Source organism: Ambystoma mexicanum, chromosome 12, assembly GCF_040938575.1.
Source record: "Ambystoma mexicanum isolate Mex_15411 chromosome 12, UKY_AmexF1_1, whole genome shotgun sequence".
In the NCBI taxonomy this organism is placed as follows: Eukaryota; Metazoa; Chordata; class Amphibia; order Caudata; family Ambystomatidae; genus Ambystoma; species Ambystoma mexicanum.
The window spans coordinates 174,012,554-174,031,173 of NC_090936.1; the positions used below are offsets into that span (position 1 = coordinate 174,012,554).

At 43.4% G+C, this 18,620-nt stretch overlaps 1 protein-coding gene across 1 annotated transcript in view; it reads left to right on the forward strand.

The window, feature by feature from the left end:
• Positions 1–18,620, forward strand: part of POLR3B (RNA polymerase III subunit B) — a 1,940,302-nt gene that overhangs the window by 561,905 nt on the left and 1,359,777 nt on the right. The window contains exon 9 of the mRNA XM_069628254.1: positions 306–414. Coding sequence (XP_069484355.1) covers positions 306–414 — 109 coding nt within the window. The remainder of the gene's footprint in view (positions 1–305; positions 415–18,620) is intronic.

The window sequence follows — 18,620 nt, forward strand, 5'->3', positions numbered from 1 at the left end:
TGACCATGCATATTCTTGGTATTGGAAGCCACATTTCCCCCCAAATAAGATATCTTAATTGGAAAACACTGCTAACTTCCCAAAGAATTTTCAAATGGCTGATCTTAACCTCGCTTGAATTCTAATGTTCTAAATTTGTTTCTCCTTTCTGGGCTTACATGCACTTTTTTTTTTTCAAATTAGTTTTATTGGTGAATCATCATGGCTATTTTACATCAATTCACAGTTACACATTTGCTGATTCTTACATGCACTTTTAATGATTCATTTGTATTTTTTTTGAAGAAACGGTTTTTCTTTCCTAGTTCTACACATGAGAAAAAGAGCAGAACTAATCTTGCTGTGAAGCAAGGAAGATTTTATCTGAGGCACAATACGCTGTCGGAAGATATACCTATTGCAATTATATTTAAGGTATGTACTCTGCATGCAAAACCAATGTTAATTGCTGTTTATCAGCCTGACTTGTTAAATGACTTTTGCCATCATAGGAAAGGACAGGCAATTTGGTTGTGTTATTTATCAATGGTCGTGATAAGTAGAGGTCAAAAGCCAAAAAGCCCTCTAATTGGTATTTGTCAATAAAGAGACAACACAGCGTGATTGTGGTATGTCAAATGCAAGGTAACCAGTTTATTACAATAGACTGGGGAAAAAATCAAGATTAAAAGCCAAGCTCTCACTCCAGAATTCTCCAATGTTTGAACAGACAACAGGAGTTTATATAGTACAAATGAGTCATTGTGATGTCACAGTTATGGAAACCTACCGCTCCTGCTCATGGGCTCCCTCTACTAAGCTACATATGGAACCTATATGTGTACAACTAGGGATTGGACAATCGTTATCTAAGACTCCACCCATGGACCTTCCTCTAAAAAGTGCTACCTCATATCTGGAAATTAAGTGGTAGGCCCTGAATTACTTCTGCAGTGAAAAAAGAAATGTGCTAATCGGTTACAATGCGGTCACACTATCGATGAACTGGCTGCATGTTGACACATTTATGAGAGAACGAGAGAGACAAGTGCATCGCCTTATTTTAATTAAATCAAATAGCTCATATCATCTCCTCTGGCATGAGTAGCCAGTCTCGAGGTGTCATTCCGCGCTTCGCACAGCCATTCTGGGTTGTTTGGAGGGGCCATCGCAAGGTCGCGGCTGCCTTTTTTTTATGCCAAAATGGCTGGTGCCTGCTCCAGTAATATTCCGAGCGACAGTCTAGTTGTTCCTGTCACCTGGTTGCTGTGTTATATGCGCTGGTCGGCTTAGCAGCCTTGCGTCTCAATTCTTGGTTGCCTAGCCTTTCTTGCTTGTGCTTCCTGGCTCAGCGCTTACCCTTCCTTATTCCTGGATCCCTTGTGTTCCTCCTCGCTTCCTCCTGGCCTCCCTCCCTTATTCCTCTCGGGCCTCTCCTCCTCGATGTCTTTCTTCTCCTCTGCCTCCACGTTGTGTGCCGCTTTTCGCCACCGCAGCGCTTATCAGCCCGCGGTCATCCGCACTCTCTGCTACTTCTACAAATACTGGAACGTCATCCCACAAATTACTACTGCCGCTGCTTTCCACCTTTTGTGCTGTGTTCTACGCAGCCAACTACCTCAAATCATCTTCGTTAAGAGCAGCTGTTCATCATCGACAGATTTTTTTCCCCTCTTACAGTTTTTTTCCTGTTTATTGGGCAGTGTTCCCAGCGTCAGCCTGTCTGGTCTTTTGAACAGGCAGGGTAGCGTCAGAGGAAGTTAGCCCCTTTCTCTGCGAGACCTGCACTGTCAAGAAGAAGACTAAGTTACCCTCTAAGAAGACAACCTCCACCAAGTCCCCTCCGGAGAGCCCTGGCTCTTTACTGGCTACTTCTGACACGAGGACATGTTTATCGCAACAGTGATCGCCATCCTACTTTTGACATATTTACGAATAATTATTTTGCAAGTCATCCTTTTAAGGTTTCATTGCAGCATTTTAGTTTTTTCTTTAGCCGCTTCTTGCGTCTTCCCTTCACGCCTAGCCAGGTGCAGAGTACATTAATCTGTCAACTCCCCTGATTTCCTGGGATGTTATAAACCTGAAACGGTTTGCCATGTCTTTGCAAGTTGATTTATCTGACAGCTGACCAAACACAATAATATCTTATTCCGCCATTTACACTTCCTGCAAAGGCTTGGCCTCGACATTCCTTTGGCTAGTCACCTTGCAGCCGGCTGCAGCATTTTCCCTGATTTGTTCAAGCATTTTCAACTCGGCTTTTCTTAAAGTTGCAAAGCTGAATTCTCTGCTGGTGCATTTTTAAAAATGGCATCTTATTACGTTATGTTTTTTTCTGCAACACACATTTTCTCTGCATTTTTATTTGCTCCCTACCAAGGCCTGGTGCATGCCTGACATATAGTTTTTCTACCTATGGGTACGCTGCAAGATTGACCCTACCTATTATTAAAGCCATGCTGCCTTACATGTTTAGTGAGGCCCTATCTTGGTGCACGCTTACCTGCCACCTAGTCTATTCTATTTAAAAAGACACTTTAATTGTGAAAGCTAATGTCTCCTCTGTCCCTACTTGTGTAGCAAAACGAACTATTCTTTGTGCCAACTGCATTTCCAGGAGGATTTAAGGTGCAGTTTCAAATGTGTTCTTTCTGGTTTTATAATTCTGTGTTTTCTGGGGAAGCATGGGTGCACTCGCTTCTAGCCACCAATTGCCCCACTACAGTCATTTGAGTGTATTGGGTCTGTGTATGGCTAAGTACATCTTTCTCTGGTTTTCCAGTTCACGCTTCACTAGACATGTGACATCTTTTCTTTTTTTTTTCTTTTTAACTTAATTTTCCAGCTGACATGTACATTACATTGATAACTTTTATGGCTTTATACCATTACATATCTATTCGCAACAGACTAGTAATTTAGCATTAGTATGGGCAAGTGGGCAGACCCCGGCTTGCAGGTTACTCCACTGTTTCAGGGACCTGGGTAGTTGAGTTCAGGTATCGCCTGAGGGGGGTCCAAATGTCTTTAGGACGGCTTGTGGGTGTGATACTTCTAGCTTACCCCTCTTCGCTTTCGTGCACTTCAGGTCGCAGATCCATGCTTGGATTGTGGGAGCTGTTTTCGCCTTCCATTGTCTGAGTATGTTGCATTTGGCCACTGCAGTTGCAATGGAGAAAAGTCTACTTGTCTTAATGGGAATCTTTCCAATGTCCCCTAGGAGGTATTTAAGGAGTGTAGCCGGTATTTGAATTACGAGGATAGCGCTGAGAGTGGATTCAACCTCTTCTCAGAATTGTTTAGTATGTGGGCACTCCCAGTACATATGGAACGAGTTGGCCTCTGCAGTTCTGCATTTGGGACAACAGGATTTATTTCGGGGTGATGTGAAGGTGGTTCAGGATTTTGTAATGGACTAATCTAAAGTTGGTATTTACTGATATGGTTTTGGTATACTGGCAGTATCTAGCCCATTGTGTGTCTTCGATTACCAGATCCAGGTCCCTTTCCCATTTTGATTTCATAGTATTTTGGGAGGAGGTATGAGATTGCACCACATTAAATAACTTTGACATGTTTCCATTGAACCCGTCCTGGTCCATAATGTCTAGTATGAACGGGTGAGGCTCATGGGGAACGACGGCCATCTGTGTGAAAGTGCTGCTTTTAGGCAATGGTATTGTAGGGTGACTGTAAGCCCCTGCCCAAATTTTCTCTGGGCTTCCTCTAGTTTTATGACTTCCCCATCGGGGAAGAGATCACCGAGTTTCAGGACACTCTTGGGGTCCCATTTCCTATGTGTAGGAGTGTCTAATGTAGGGGTAATGTCCGGGTAATTCCATAATGGGGAAGGTGCCCAGTACGGATGTGTGCAGCCCACCCTGCGGTGCAGGGCCGGCTATGCCCTCGTAGTGGAGGATACTGGGTTTAGACCATCAATATTACTGTTTCTCTTAGTGAAAATCATTGACCGCAAGTCTATCGGGGAAGCGGTTTGCTTCTCCACTTGTATGTGCTTCCGTGTCTTGGAACCAGTATTTGGCAAAGTGGGCCTGTGCCGCATAATAGTGTAGGGTGAAATATGGAGCGGCCAGTCCCCCTGTGTCAAATTTCTCACTTCGTTTGGCCCAATTCTGTCTGACTGTACCACCTCCCCATACGGAATTGGATACCATTTTTTGCAGTTTCTCGAAGGGAGAATGCTTTGCCCGGCCATATAGGGATATTGCAAAATAGGTAAAGCAACTTAGGGACGACCACCATCTTAAGCAGAGCTATACGGCCATAAATCGATATAGGGAGTTTGCACCGCAATGTTAGTTTGGTTTCTAGCTGTGCTAAGTAGGGGCCATAATTAGCGTTATAAAGCGTATTTCTATCGGTAGCAATGACGATTCCAAGATAGCAGGCAGAGTTTGGTGACCAGCGAAATTGGGTCATGGCAGCCGTTCTTGTGGCGCTCGGCGTCAAACGAATGATTTCTGATTTGGCTCGAGTCATTTTATAGCCTGAGAATTTTGTAAATTGTGTTAGGTCTTGCATGATTGGCGTCAGATTGATTTCTGGATTACGAAGGTACAGTCGAGTGTCACCTGCATATAGTGAGATGAGCTGGGGAGACCCACGGATCTGGATACCCCGCTCTAAATGCTTGTGGTGTAGAAATGCTGACAATCCCTCTGTTGTAAGGGCAAAGATCAGGGGGGGTGAGGGGGAAGCCTTGACGTGTGCCTCTGTAGGGTGAATGCAGTGGATAGGGTGTGATTCGTCCTTATTTTAGCTTTGGCATCTGTGTATAGCAGCCGGATAAAGCTTTGGAAGTGTGGTCCAAAACCTGTGATTTAGTACGGTGTACATGTACTCCCAGGACACTGAGTCGAAAGCTTTCTCGGCGTCGAGCAATACTGCCACCGCCTCAGTGTGTGGGTCTAGTTGTGACATTATCGTGAAGCGTCTCCGCAGGTTTAAGGATGTGGATATGGATGGTATGAACACTGCTTGGTCAGGATGTATTTGCTCATGTGGGGGAGGAGTCTATTTGCTATGACCCTTGCGTATATTTTAGTGTACTTGTTGATTAACGAAAGAGGGAGATACAATTTGCGGTCCTCTTGGGGCTTGTTCGATTTAAGTAGGACGGTTATAATGGCCTCCCTCCCAGATTCCGGGAGTGTTCCAGATATCAGGTGGTCTTCCTTGTCAGGCTTTATCTCCAATCAGGATGTTGTCCGCGGAAGCTGCTCAACCCCTGCAGTCCCCCTTGGATGCTAACCTCTTAACTGGTAACAAACAGTTCAGTTGAGTGCACCCCGAAGGGAAAGGGAGAAAATGGGACAAAATAATAAACTTCAGGCTTTGCTCAGCTTCTTTATATCTCTTAACCTGTAGACAAATACACTTTAGTCACTAACCTTTCTTTTCCTAGGCTCTGACTTATCTTTATCGAATTGAGTAACTAAACACGCCACCATACCTGAATATCCTCTATTGATAACTTAGAGGAAGTGTTTGTTTTCTTACTGAAGAAAAAATAGTCTCTGATGATCTTACTAACTTCTTCAATTCAGAATTGGGAAACTGCTATCTTTAGCTCACTCTCTCAGTTCCATGAATTAATCTTCTAGCAGTTCAAATTCCAAAACACATACGCCTATCTGGAAATGCTAGGTCCGTCTTTTGTGTGAATCTCTAGCTTTAACACAAATTCCAAATATGACACTCTTGCTTCTTCCTTTTAGAATTGTTTGTGCATGTGGAAAGAAAGGAGTGTTCACTAATTGGATCTTTTGCTTGCGTAAAAATATCGCTCTTCAAGGAAGCGTTCACTTGACTAGAGTTATGCGCATGCGTGAAGATATTCCTTTTCCTTCTAAAATGGTGTGCGCATAGGAACAGAAAATAGAGTTCAAAAATGGCATATGCGCATGCGTAGTAGATCAGTATTTCTCCCTCCTTAATTTTATTTGTTCAAGTAGGAAAGAGGAAATTACTGAGCTCCGGACACTGATCCTTGAAGAGGCAGCTTAATGACGTACGCGCGCCAGGTTAGAATGTTAGTAAATAAAACATAACGTTTCAGGATTGCGTATCTATAACACTGTCACTTGCGCAGACAGTGTAAGATTTCTAGCGCTAGCCTGACGTTAAAAGAAAGCACTGTTACCGTAAGAAGGAACAGTGCTCAATAATTTTTATACGGCCGAAAAAACACACAACGCTGAAAAGATGAACAGGCTTCCACACACCAACTTGCCACGCGCTAAATATGTTGCGCAGTTCATTAAATAAGAGTACTGTTCAAGAAATCAAAAAATAAAGTCTTAAAAGAACAAAACTAACTACTCTTTAAACAAAGAATAAGAAAACAGGAACTAGTTAATAAATTGTATAGAAATATAACTCCTTCTTGAATTTCACAAAGTTCAGTTAAAAATGATAAAGTCACTTAACTTGCTTCTTTCTTTTACGGAACGTTTCTGACTTCTTAAATTCTCCAACACTTTCCTGATCCAAATAACAAATCCTAGGCACAAGGGCTTAGCTAAAGTTTCTAAATCTTCAGAGCTTCAAACATAAGACCTTCCTGCTGGGCTGCTGACAATGAAAGGCAGTTTAGAATGCCTTTCTTTTACTCCTGACCAATCACTGATCCTTTTGGAAGTCTCCATTTTGGCTTGGGAAGCTCTCCACACTCTGCACTAAAAGTTAAGGCCCAAACCATAATTTATGTTAATCATACACTCATTCCACCACATTCAACCAAACCCCATGAAACGTGACATTCCTATAGCGTAAGTATTTTGGGGGACAATTGGGCTGCGTATATTTTGTAGAAATATCAACAATGCACCGTTTGCATACAGCGAGATGATTTCGGGAGAGCCTGAGAGTCTGACGCACCTACGCGCATGCTTTTGACGCACTAGGTTGGCCAGTGGCTCAATGACTATCGCAAAGATTGGTGGCAAAAGCGAGCAGCCCTGCCTAGTCCCCCTGCAGATATCAAATGGGAGCAAGAGTAGGCCAATGGAACAAACCCTGGCAACAGGCTGTGTGTAAAGTAGCCGTATCCATGAGGCAAACAAAGGGCCGAAATTGCTCTTCTCGAGTACTACCCAGAGGAACTGCCAGGACACGGAGTCGAAAGCCTTCTGAACATCCAGAGTGACTGCAACCTCCTCTGTTTCTGGGTCCACTCGGGCTAGTATGTTAAATAGGCGCATCAAGTTGAGGGCAGTGGAGCGGCCAGGCACAAACCCAGACTGGTCCGGGTGCACAAGATAAGGCATATTGGGGCTGGGTCGAAGGGCCAACACTTCTGCAAACATTTTAACATCACTATTGATGAGAGACAGAGGGCGATATGAGCCAAATTGTGTTCCGGGTTTCCTGGGTTTAAGAAGCACAGTTATAACTGCCTTCCTAAGTGTGGGGGGCAGTTCATTTTTTGAACAAGATTCAGACCATAGGCCAGATAGGTGAAGCGTAAGGAGGGACTTATAGCATTTGTAAAAGTCAATAGTGATACCATCTGTGCCGGTAGCTTTGCCGGCAGGCAAAGCCTTGATGGCTAGTGAGATCTCTTCAATACTTACATCTAGTGCCTCTTTGGTCTCGTTGGAGAGCACAGAAAGCAGGAGGGCATCTAGGAACGCGTCTATGTCAGGATCGGGCGCCTCATCATTATTGGCATGAATTGAAACACCTGGTTGATGTCTGTAACAGAGTGGACCAGTTTCCCAGTAGCTTCTTCGACGAGTGGGATGTGGCGGTCGTCCTCCTCCTGCCGAACAGTTCTGGCCAAAAGTCTCCCCGGGCGTTCCCCCTCACCATATTGCCTTGCTACACCTGGGCTATCCAGGAACTTTTGTTCCCTGTCTGCGTGGGATCGAAAACTATCTAGTGCGTCTTTAATGTGGCCCAGAGTGGTGGCAGCTGGGTACATCGCGCATTGTGTTTCGAGTGCCGTGAGAGAGGCTTTGCTGTCTTGGATATTTCACCTGATGGCTTTAATGATCCCGGACTCTTTTGCCAAGGTGATGCCTCGGATATAGGCTTTAAAGGCATCCCAAAGGACAGAATAAGAGTCCTGTATTTATCTAAAAATAGTCTTCGACGCATTCACCTAGCTTGTCCTTGAATACACAATCTCGAAGCGCGTGAGGCTTATGCCGCTAGAAGCGCTGTGTACTGAGTAATAAGCCCCAAGCAAGGGTCAGTGTGACCGGGGAGTGGTCAGAGTATGTCCTCGGCAATATGGCTGCTTCCACCGTCTAGTTAATTAGTGTCCCAGATTGAAGCCATCTGTCGATCCTCGAGTGTGAGTCATGTACTGTTCAAGAAAAGGGAAATCTGCGTGTATAACAGCCTCCAAGCATCCTCAATCCCCAGTCTGGTTTGTCCCTCAAGAATGGACACGGCGGCTTTAGATAACTTCTGTGCTTGGCTATTGGATCTTTCCAAGTTGAGGTCAATGATGGTATTAAATTCCCCAACCCACAGGAGGGGTACAATTGGGTACTCTGCCAGTAGGTCAACCAACTGAGAGTAAAAGTCTGGGTCATCGACATTGGGGCCGCATATGTTAAGTATTACAACTTCTAAACCAAGCAAAATACTTTGTACCAGAATGTAACGCCCAAATGGGGTCCCCTTGAGCAGCTTTACGTATGTATTATAGTGATTTGTGTATAAGCCGCTAGGGCATGTGTTTTTTCTATGTAGAGGATGCATGCCTTGTGTCGTTCAGCATAAAGCTGTAGCTTCTGCATCTTAACGTGATTCCCCAGTCCCCTGACATTCCAGCTCATGCACAAAAGTGTCAGCTGCCATCGGCCATTGCAACCAGTGGGTCATGGATCCATTACGGGCCGGTGAAGATCACATCAAGAGAAAAATTCCAGGGCATAGTAGCCAACCCCATCACATCTGTCAAGCATTTTCTGTTTAACTTCCCCTAAATACTCACCCCCAATCAGAGGGGTGGCAACCCTATGCCACCCAAATCAGCAACATTTGCAACCTTGCATGTGGGGGCTGTTAGCGATGTGCAGCCCGACCTTTAACACAGCAGAAAAGTAAATAATGTGTATAATACGCACCACTTGATGTGGTTAACATGTACGCAGGGGGCCGTGATTACATATTTCGGGGGGACCCCGATTCCCATATACATTGAGTGTGTCCTGCATTGATGAGCAATCAACAGGATGTAATAACAACAACGCTAGAATTGGAGGGTAAACAGGTTAATCCAGGGCAGTGCTGATCCAGGAACTTAATTGCTTCCCCAGGAATTGTGAAGAAGAAAACTTTTTTTATTTTGTTTCTTCATTTTTATTTTTATTGTGTCATAGCCATATTCAAGAGGAGTATATTACTGTCTTCTCCGTCTGCGGAAGATGCTGAGCCCCACAGATCCCTCAAGAACGTCAAGCCAACAACTGATCAGATATTCAGCTGAAGACTCGACTCTCCCGGGGGAAAGGGGAATTTGGAGAAAATAATAAAAGACAGATGCCTGCTTCTGATCGACCGCAATCTGTAGAAGAAAACAACTTGGTTAGACTGGAATGACATTTATTAGTTCAATTCTCTAATTTTAGTAATTTCTATTAACCATACCTGTCAACCTCTGTTTTATAACTTGGAGGTTAAAGGTTAGGAACTTCCAGTAACATCATTGAAGCAAGGTAGATGTCTAGAAATTCTTTGTTCTCAACTTGTTAAGTTCATAACACTCTAGAAATGTTCATATTCTCTTTTACGCTAGTACACATTTTACCCAACTGACTGTGTTCATAGATTCTTAGTTTTGTTGAGCAGAATAAATTCGATCTGTCAGGATCAGCATTTAAGATCATTTTCCAGTTCATACATTAAAACAGTTCAGAATTTCTACCCACTCGCCACGCTTCAAAACCGATAAATAAAGTTTTCAAACTAATACGTGGCGGCGGCTAGAAAGAATCTTCGTTGGATTTTCTCTGCAATACCCATGCTCACAATATGGACGGGATTCCCTTCTCACATGCGAGTTAAAAAAATAACTGCGCCACTAATCATAAAAACCTGCGCCGCTGTAAAAAGTCTTCAAGTGTCAACACAACTCCCTGACACATGCGTAGCAGTCTTGAAATATCCACGAAAGAATAACTGAAACACTACCACTTGACAAGCTTACTGAAACTCCTAATAAACTCCTTTTGAGGTGAACGTTTGAACTAATGCACTGCCGCTTGCCGAACATTTAGCTGTTCATAAAGATCGTCACTTGAGATTTTTCTCATCATCAATTGTGCAATGAAATTAAATATTAATCTAGCGTTTCTTAGTAAATTGCTGCACAGTTAACATCTGCTCCTCAAACATGAAGTTAAACAGTCTCCATCTTAAATGTATTCGCAAGAACATAAACGATCTCTTTCCAGTAGATGTGACGATTTGATAATAATAGTTTATGTATTTATAAGCCAGAACGTCTTATATCCGGATGTCTGAAAGTTTTATCCTAAATACCTAGCTAAATAAATACCTACAATACAAATTTTCAAACTAAGTAATGAAGTTTCTCAGCTCAAAAACCCTGCGCTCCCACCAAATCATCAGCTGAGCTTGTCCCACGGAGATCGGCACTCCAACAGTGAATATTCAAAGTTTTCATAACCAAAAACTCTTTCTCAGAAGGTCTTTTACTGGAGCCGAGTAAAACAGAACCTTGCCAAATTAGGAGAACAATGAAAGGCAGTTTAGAATCCTGGTGGAGGTCTGAAGCTCTCAAAACCTCCAATCAAGAGTCAGCACCACCTCCACCATTTTGACTTGGGAACCTCTCATTCTGAAGAATAGTGGCTAAGAATAATAAATATTAGAATAAACTTTGAACCCTATCACAACAACCAGGTACTCTCCACTCCATAATCAAAACCTGAACTCCTAATGAAGTCAAACACACAAACTTCTCATTCAACTTAATCACCTATTACTAAACCCACCAGACATGACAATTACACACGTATGACTTTTAACACACAAATCAATACGGAGGAATAAAAACACAACTATCAAAAGGATTAAGATAAAATATACAAATAAAGCATCCAAAAACAAAACAAATAGAAATATCATAAAATAAATCAAACATCCAACATAGGCACCTTGACAGAGGAAACCCCTCCCCCTGCCCCCAAACGGATCTGTTAGGAGAGCAACTACTTCTACTGTCAGGATTGTTTCATTACCTGACGACAGTCTATCCCAAAGGATATCGGAATTCAACCATCCAGGATCGTGAACAAATCTCTGAAATCTTGCCAGTCTCAGAAACCACGTTCCTGGACAGTGCGTAAATTGATGTTTTAACGACTGCCTTTCATTATTATTACACTTATCACAAATGGGAGAGGGGTATTCCTCACTATTTCGAGTTGAGCGAACCTCCAAAGTTAAACACAGATTTAATCTAAATCTCAGGAACTCAGCTCTCGCCACTGGATCGGGAAACTTATCCAAATAATGGGGAAGCCAGGGTTTGGGCTTATCAAAACGCGTATGTGCCATCCTCATTTGATTCGTTGTCCGAATCCAATCCCTTTGTTTTATACGCATTTTGACTTTCTCCGGATCCTGGATAAGAAGATCAGTAGAACAATCCGAATTTGCCAAAATGTCACACTTTAGGCTAAGATTATTAAGGAAAGCATTGTCGGCTTTTTCCATCAGTGATGCCACATCCTCATATAGCAAGCCCTTGGGTGGATCAAGAATTAACCTAAACATCGATATCCATTTCAACTCCATCATGGCCAACAAAGATGACAAACCCAACTCATATCTTAGACACCCAATGGGAACACAATTAGGCAAATTCAAAGACCTCTTCCAAATCTTGGACTCCAATTTATCCCAATCAATATTCATTATTAAGGGATTCGAGTCCAAGCCAAAAAGAATTACATGGACCACTTTTCCTATGTAAAAACTCACTAACGGTTGTATGGAAAATTTGCATAGTTTAGAGCATATTCTTTTCATCTGGGCTCCCAGACTAATTACTTTGTGGTCCAAAATCAAAAGAAGATGACCCATTGTTGGAAAGGCATTGCTCACTACCCCCAGGTAAGTTAACTCAGTGACCAGTTCGACCGGGTGATTGTCCAATGAACAACTAGAAGACTTAATATCTTATTCGGGTGTTTAAAAACCAACCCCTTCGATTTTTGTGGATTTATTTTTAGGTCATTGATCCAGGCATAATCCGCCAACGCTGATAATAGTCGTTGCAGCCCAACTTGAGAGTGAACTAAAACCACTACGTCATCGGCATAGGCCAACCAGTTTAGTTTTGTTTCACCAGTTTTTGGGATAATGAGTCCTATACCTTGCAGCCAAAGACACAAATCCGACATAAAAAAGGATGAAGAGAAATGGAGCGATCAGACAACCCCGACAGACACCTCTTTCGACCCCAATCGGAGTCGGCAGTGAGCCTGAACCAGACAGCCTGACTCGCATCAAGGAATTCTGGTGAAGCTCAATTAGAATGGACAGAAGATTGGAGGGGGCGCCCCAGGCGATAAACTTTCTCCACAGAAGATTTCTGTTGACAGTGTCGAAAGCCTGGGACAGGTCAATCCAGGCCTCAAACAGTGGGGCACCTCCCTTCATAACAGACGGTAAACTAATACAGCTTAGAACACGTCCGTTCAGAGCTGTTGACAATCCCCTTCTAAACTCTGTTTTCTGCTTGGGTATAATACCTTTAGATTTAGCCCATGCCTCCTTTTCACTCAGAATCAGATCTACAAAAATGTTGCTATCCGCATCTAAGAGTGAAATGGGGCGATAATTTGAGGCTGCAAGGCGGTCCCCCCTCTTATAAATGGGTATTACAATAGATGATCTCCACGATTCAGGAATTTTGCCAGAGTGTACAATATTATCAAAAAGGGATTTAAGAACCTTAGCCCAAAGAGTTGGATTCATTTTTAAAATGGAGTTACTTAAACCATTAGGGCCAGCTGCCCTCGAACCAGAAGACTTCTTTATCCGATCCTACATATCTTCACATGAGAAGGCTAAGAACCAAGCACCGCCCACTTCTATTTTAGGTTCCACCAATTCGGATGGACGGTAAACTTCTGAGAAATGAGCGACCCATACCTGTTCCTGTAAGATAGTTTCCTGGGTCGAGGGGGATAAGTTGTTCAGAGACCCTACTAGAGCCCAGAAATTTCTAGAATTTCTGGAAAGGAACGTACTGAGCATTTTCTCCTCATCTTGCTGGAATAATTGATGCCTGTGAGAGCGGAACCAGTGTCTATAACTATCGTTTAGGGATCAAAGTTGTATTTCCAAATCTTTCTCATCGTATGCCCCCCTATTTAGGCGCGCCCTCTCCAAACATTTAAGCTTTTTCTGTTCAAGAATTTGCACATCAAAAGAATGTTTATGAGCCTTACGCTGTTTAGGAGCCAAGTTCACTTCAGGACTCAAGTCCCAAATGAAGGGGAGAAAAGTAGTAGACTGACGGTACATTGACAATTGATTGCTCGAAAGCCGGTTCACCCGTTCATTCAGATCATTGATAAGGGTTCGCCCCCCTCTATCAAACCTTCTGAGACGATTCCCAGCAGAATTAAGCGATAAATCTTCGACATGGCATCACATAGTGTAAGCAGATTCCATAGCCAAAGACACCACTAACATGTCATGATCGTCTCTATTCCCATCTGTAACTCTGAACTCAATGCAGCTATTCATGATTGCTCTGGAAACAAAAAGTAATCAATCGTTGAGAAAGCCACACCTCTATGCCAAGTTGGAGCAACCAAAAAGTCCCCTTCCACGTTACCGTTCAACATCCAGAGATCCCAATCCCTCATGAAACCAAACCAAAGTGCACTATTACTCGTAACAGGTTTAGTTTTCTCTGAGATCAGGTCTTTAGAGCGGACACACTGAGAGTTGAGATCTCCTGCAATTATAACTTATCTGAGGGAAAGAGGTATGAGAACTCAACTAGGCAATCAGACAGATCTTGTAAGTATTCAGACAGGGGGGTGGCCGAGGGGTTTCAATACAGATTAACCACTAACCAGATCATAGCGGCCTTTCCCCCCCTTAGTCTGCACTCTCACCATCAGAATACCTTGTTTATCATCAGAGAACAGTCTTGAGGAGCAAAAAACATCATTTTTACAAGCAACAAGTAACCCCCCCAAAGGTCTACATCCTCCCGAACCATGAGCCAGATGTTGATGGGTAGAAAACCAATTCGATACCCAATTTGGAAGTCCACCACGTTTCCTGGAAACTTTTTCTCAGAGAGCTCAAGCCTGAGCTTGCGTATCTTACCCTGAGATCACGGAGCCTCCTCTTACCTGCCACGAAGGAACTCCGTTCTTGCTGAACGCTAATGGAGAAGTCCGGATAGAGGTGGATTCTGTTTGAGCCTAGCAGTAGTTCCCCTTCAGCCCTGTTGCAGTAATTCAGGACTCAGCAATTATTGGGCAGGGAGGGGCCCTGGTTTTGGCTTTGTGGTTAGTGAGCAGTGAGTGCGTTGTATGGCGAACTGGGGTGACCGTTTAGGTCTGTTTAGCAGGGAGTAGAGAGTGAGCTCAACCAAGCCGTCCATGGGCTCCACAATGTTCTCTTCGGGGACACTGAAAGGAGAAGCAAATGAGGGCAACAGGTCAGGGATTCCAGCCGGCAAAAGGAAAAGGTGTTATCAAGGCTTGTTGTTATGCAGCCCACCTCGCAGGGGACGGCTCTGTGGAGGTTTCTCCTGCCTGATGGCGTTGGATTTTGCTGCCTGCGGTGCAGCAAATAACTAAGCCCGGGCCAGGTAACGGCTGCCGCGGTAAGTGATTAAAGCGGGGAGGAGGCAAGCTTTGGGAGCGTAGAGCGGCAGCGGCCCCAAGGGTGATGTATACGCCGGCTCGGAGGGGCAAGTCATCCAAATCACTCTGCCGGTGTTTCAGGCAGTGGGGGGGATCACCGCCGCAGCCGCTCACCTCAGCGTGTACAGCGACCTCTGGCCAACCACCAGACATCAGGTGTTGGTAGAGCCGGGCAGCCACCGAGGCTCGGGCACCAGCAGAGTCGAGCTAACAGCTACAGCACTCCCACACTCTGTCTTGCCAGGGGTGACGTTTGTGAGCCCCTCCCGTAGGTGCCAGGGCAAGCGGGAAGATATCACAGCAGTGATGTCGTGTAGGCATCAGAGAAGAGGATGCAGGCCTGCTGCAGAATGAGGGGGGCCAACAGATCCCAAAGTTGGTATGGGAAGTGACGTGCCCTTCCGACTCTATAATTTGCAGTTCAGGCTTTAGTAGTGCACTGCAAGTATATGCATGGCGCTGTGTAGAGTTCGATGGCTGAGGGAACCACCAAATCAGGTGGCCATCTTGTTTCACGTTCAACAGCCAGTATTGGTTTTGACATCATGACACAGACCGATCCTTAGTTTTGTTTTAGGTAGAGACATTCCTCTTAAAGTATGGTCAGAGAGGCCTTTTCCCAACCCTTTTATTTTCAATAAAAGTCTTTAAGCAAAAACATGGCTAACTTGTGTCCGAGATTTATTCCTGACTCCTCGCGCAGTATATGTAGATATTTAGAGATGTGCATTCTAGTAGCTGTGGTTGGGAATGTTGGGTGCGTGGATAACACTATATACCTCTGGGCCTTAAGTACGATCTTCAAAGCCAGTCACTGTTGAAATGTCCTGTGACTGTTACCATATGTGGGCTACCTGTGGGATAGGGTGCTTGGGGTACCTCAAGTTAGTTGAAGTGCTATCAACAAGGAGATGCAGGGGATCCCTCCAAGTCCTTGTTACATGCCTGTGCCATGCTACTTCACGAGTATAAGGCAGGGTTGCTTGGAACATCTACCTAAATGCAGGAGTGTGGTAGTTGTCCCTTTTGTATCCACATCAACACAATTTAAGACGAAACACCAAGGCTGATCTAGTTCCCAGGGTGGATGCTATATGTTTTTTTTTTCAATGTGGTTAGATGTTTAGGGTTAGGTGTTCAGCACATTGTTGCATTTATAAGTTAAAGACTCACAGTAAAAACAACATTCATAGGATAGTGCTGTTACAAGGAGGTTGAGGTAATGATGATCAGGATACCGTTCTGTTTATGTATATTTATTAGATAAGGAGAGGTAAAGAAAGACCCTCTTGTTACTGAGAAGGTAAGCACAATATGACAGTTGAACTGTCATTGCACGTCATCTTACACATCAAAGCATAGGATCGCGAGTATGGCTTGTCATCATAAACATCACAGCATCGGCGCGCGAGAGTGGCTCTCGAGGGTAAGCGGGCCATCTCGCGCACTGTATTAATTACAACATATGTTCCCCCTTTAGGATAACTGAATTAGAATAAATAACATTTGATAATGAAGGAACATGGAGCTTAGCACAAAAAGCTGCGTAAAATTCAATGACATAAAATAAAAGCAATATGCTATTTGTAAAGTTAAAAATCATCAAATCTCGATGGTCTCTTCCTCACACGACATGTAGTTCCATTCCCTTCAGCCTGCCCTTCCTTTCTGCCCTTTGTTCCCAGGCCTCTGGTTGTCTCATAATAGCCACAAGGCTCATGTTCCAGCCTTTGCCGTCACTGGTAACCACATGTTTGTGTCCTACTTTTGTAAGGGCAATAGGGTCGAAGTATTGAGAACACCCCTTAGATACTCTGAAAGGTTTTGTAATCCTTACAACATTGCCCACCTTAAATCCTTGTTCCCCACTAGCATATGGGCGCTCCTCAATCTCACACTGATCCATCGGAAATAAGTCAGACCTCATAGATCTGCCTCATCATTTGGAAGGGTGAAATTCCCTTCAACGCATGTGGGGTATCGCCCTGAGCCATTAACATTTCACGCATCCCATTTTCCAGTCCAAACCACTTGCTCTAGACAATTGTAAGAAGTCTTTGATTATGCGGTTGATGCGTTCGGCCAGCCCATTGGCTCTTGGGTTATATAATGCAGTGCAATGATTTTCAGTACCATGATGCAACAAATATTTCCTCATTTCATTTTACACTAGCTGAACCACATTGTCAGATATAATTCTTTTGGGGTAGCCTTCCCTTGCAAACAGCTTCTCCATATAGTCACTCACAGTTGATATACTGTCCACAAACTCCACCTTAAACCACCTCGAGGCATAGTCAACTACCACAATGGCAAATCTATTCTGACGCCCCAGCATGCACATAGGGTACTTGAAGTCATTGGCAATCTGCTCCCATGCCCTATCAGGAATGTCCACACACCCTGTTCCACCATTTGAGCTTTCAGAGATTTGTCACTAACTGAACAAGGAATACACTGACCCACTTCCAAATCTACCATGGCATCCATGCAGGGCCACCTAAATGTTGACCTCCGTCACCTCTTGGTTAAGCTTTTTCCCAAATGACCTTTATGTCCTAATAGTCAATTCACTCTGTAGTGACAAAGCATGTAATACAAACCCCATCTAGAGACATGGAGCCAATTTAAAGACGTAATGACCAGGCTCCTAAATGCAAATTCGGGACAATCCTAACCCCAAAGGTCAAACCACGTCTCCCTGTTGCTCCCTCTTATATCATCCAAGTAAGCCAACACCTAAGTGCTTTTAACAAATAGGCACTCAGTCCAAATTTACATTTATAAATCACATCTTTTAATTTCAAAAACATCACACAAATAAACTCAACTTCATAAAACATCATTGATTAAAATTTGTAAAAATACATAAAAACCTTTTTACAAAAATTCTACTAAAACAATTCCCATATGCAAATCACCTCTGTCGTGTTCACCCCTGCATTACCTGCCTATACAAAACTTAATCATGTATGACAATAGGGTAACACTTAATCAAAAAAAGAGACCAAATGGTTGGTAGCTCATTAGTTCCTCGTTAATAACGGATGCTACTCTACAAGTCATCTATCTTTTGAATGTGCTCCTAACCCCTTCTATGCTACCTTGGGGAGGATAGGTATCCGAAAAATCGGAATACTGTTTATATTGTAACTCAATCACAATATACTTCATTGCCCAACATGTTTCGTTCAAAACCATACAGTTTGACAAAGTGTTAAAGAACTTCATCAGGGGGACCATCTGTGCCCTTTAAACAATATCTCTTCACATGAGGTAGATCCAATCTTAAAATAACCTTTAGCTGTGCACCACTAACTCTGTGCCACACAATTCATGACCTGGGGAAACAAAAAAGAGGGAAGATAACAAGGAACAACAGTCAGTGTCAACAAATTCACTGTCATTCTTCCTAGCCAGTACCTAAGTTTACTTTAACTGTGGCTTACCGTATCATCCTTTGTTATAATTAGTTCAACAACGGTTTCAGTAGGAGAGGATCCAAACAAATATGTCTGACCGCTCAAATCCTGAAAAACAAGAGAGATGCCAAACGACTCAAAATGGTGTAAAACATCTCATCTGGACAATATACCAAATGCTTTCAATTTTGTTGACAGTATAACATATACTGCTAATGAAGAAGATATAATTTCATTCAGTTCTCGTCCTCTCAGCCTATCTCTCCTTTCACATAGGTCATCTTAAAGGATAGTTCCGGGACTTTTTTTTTATTGT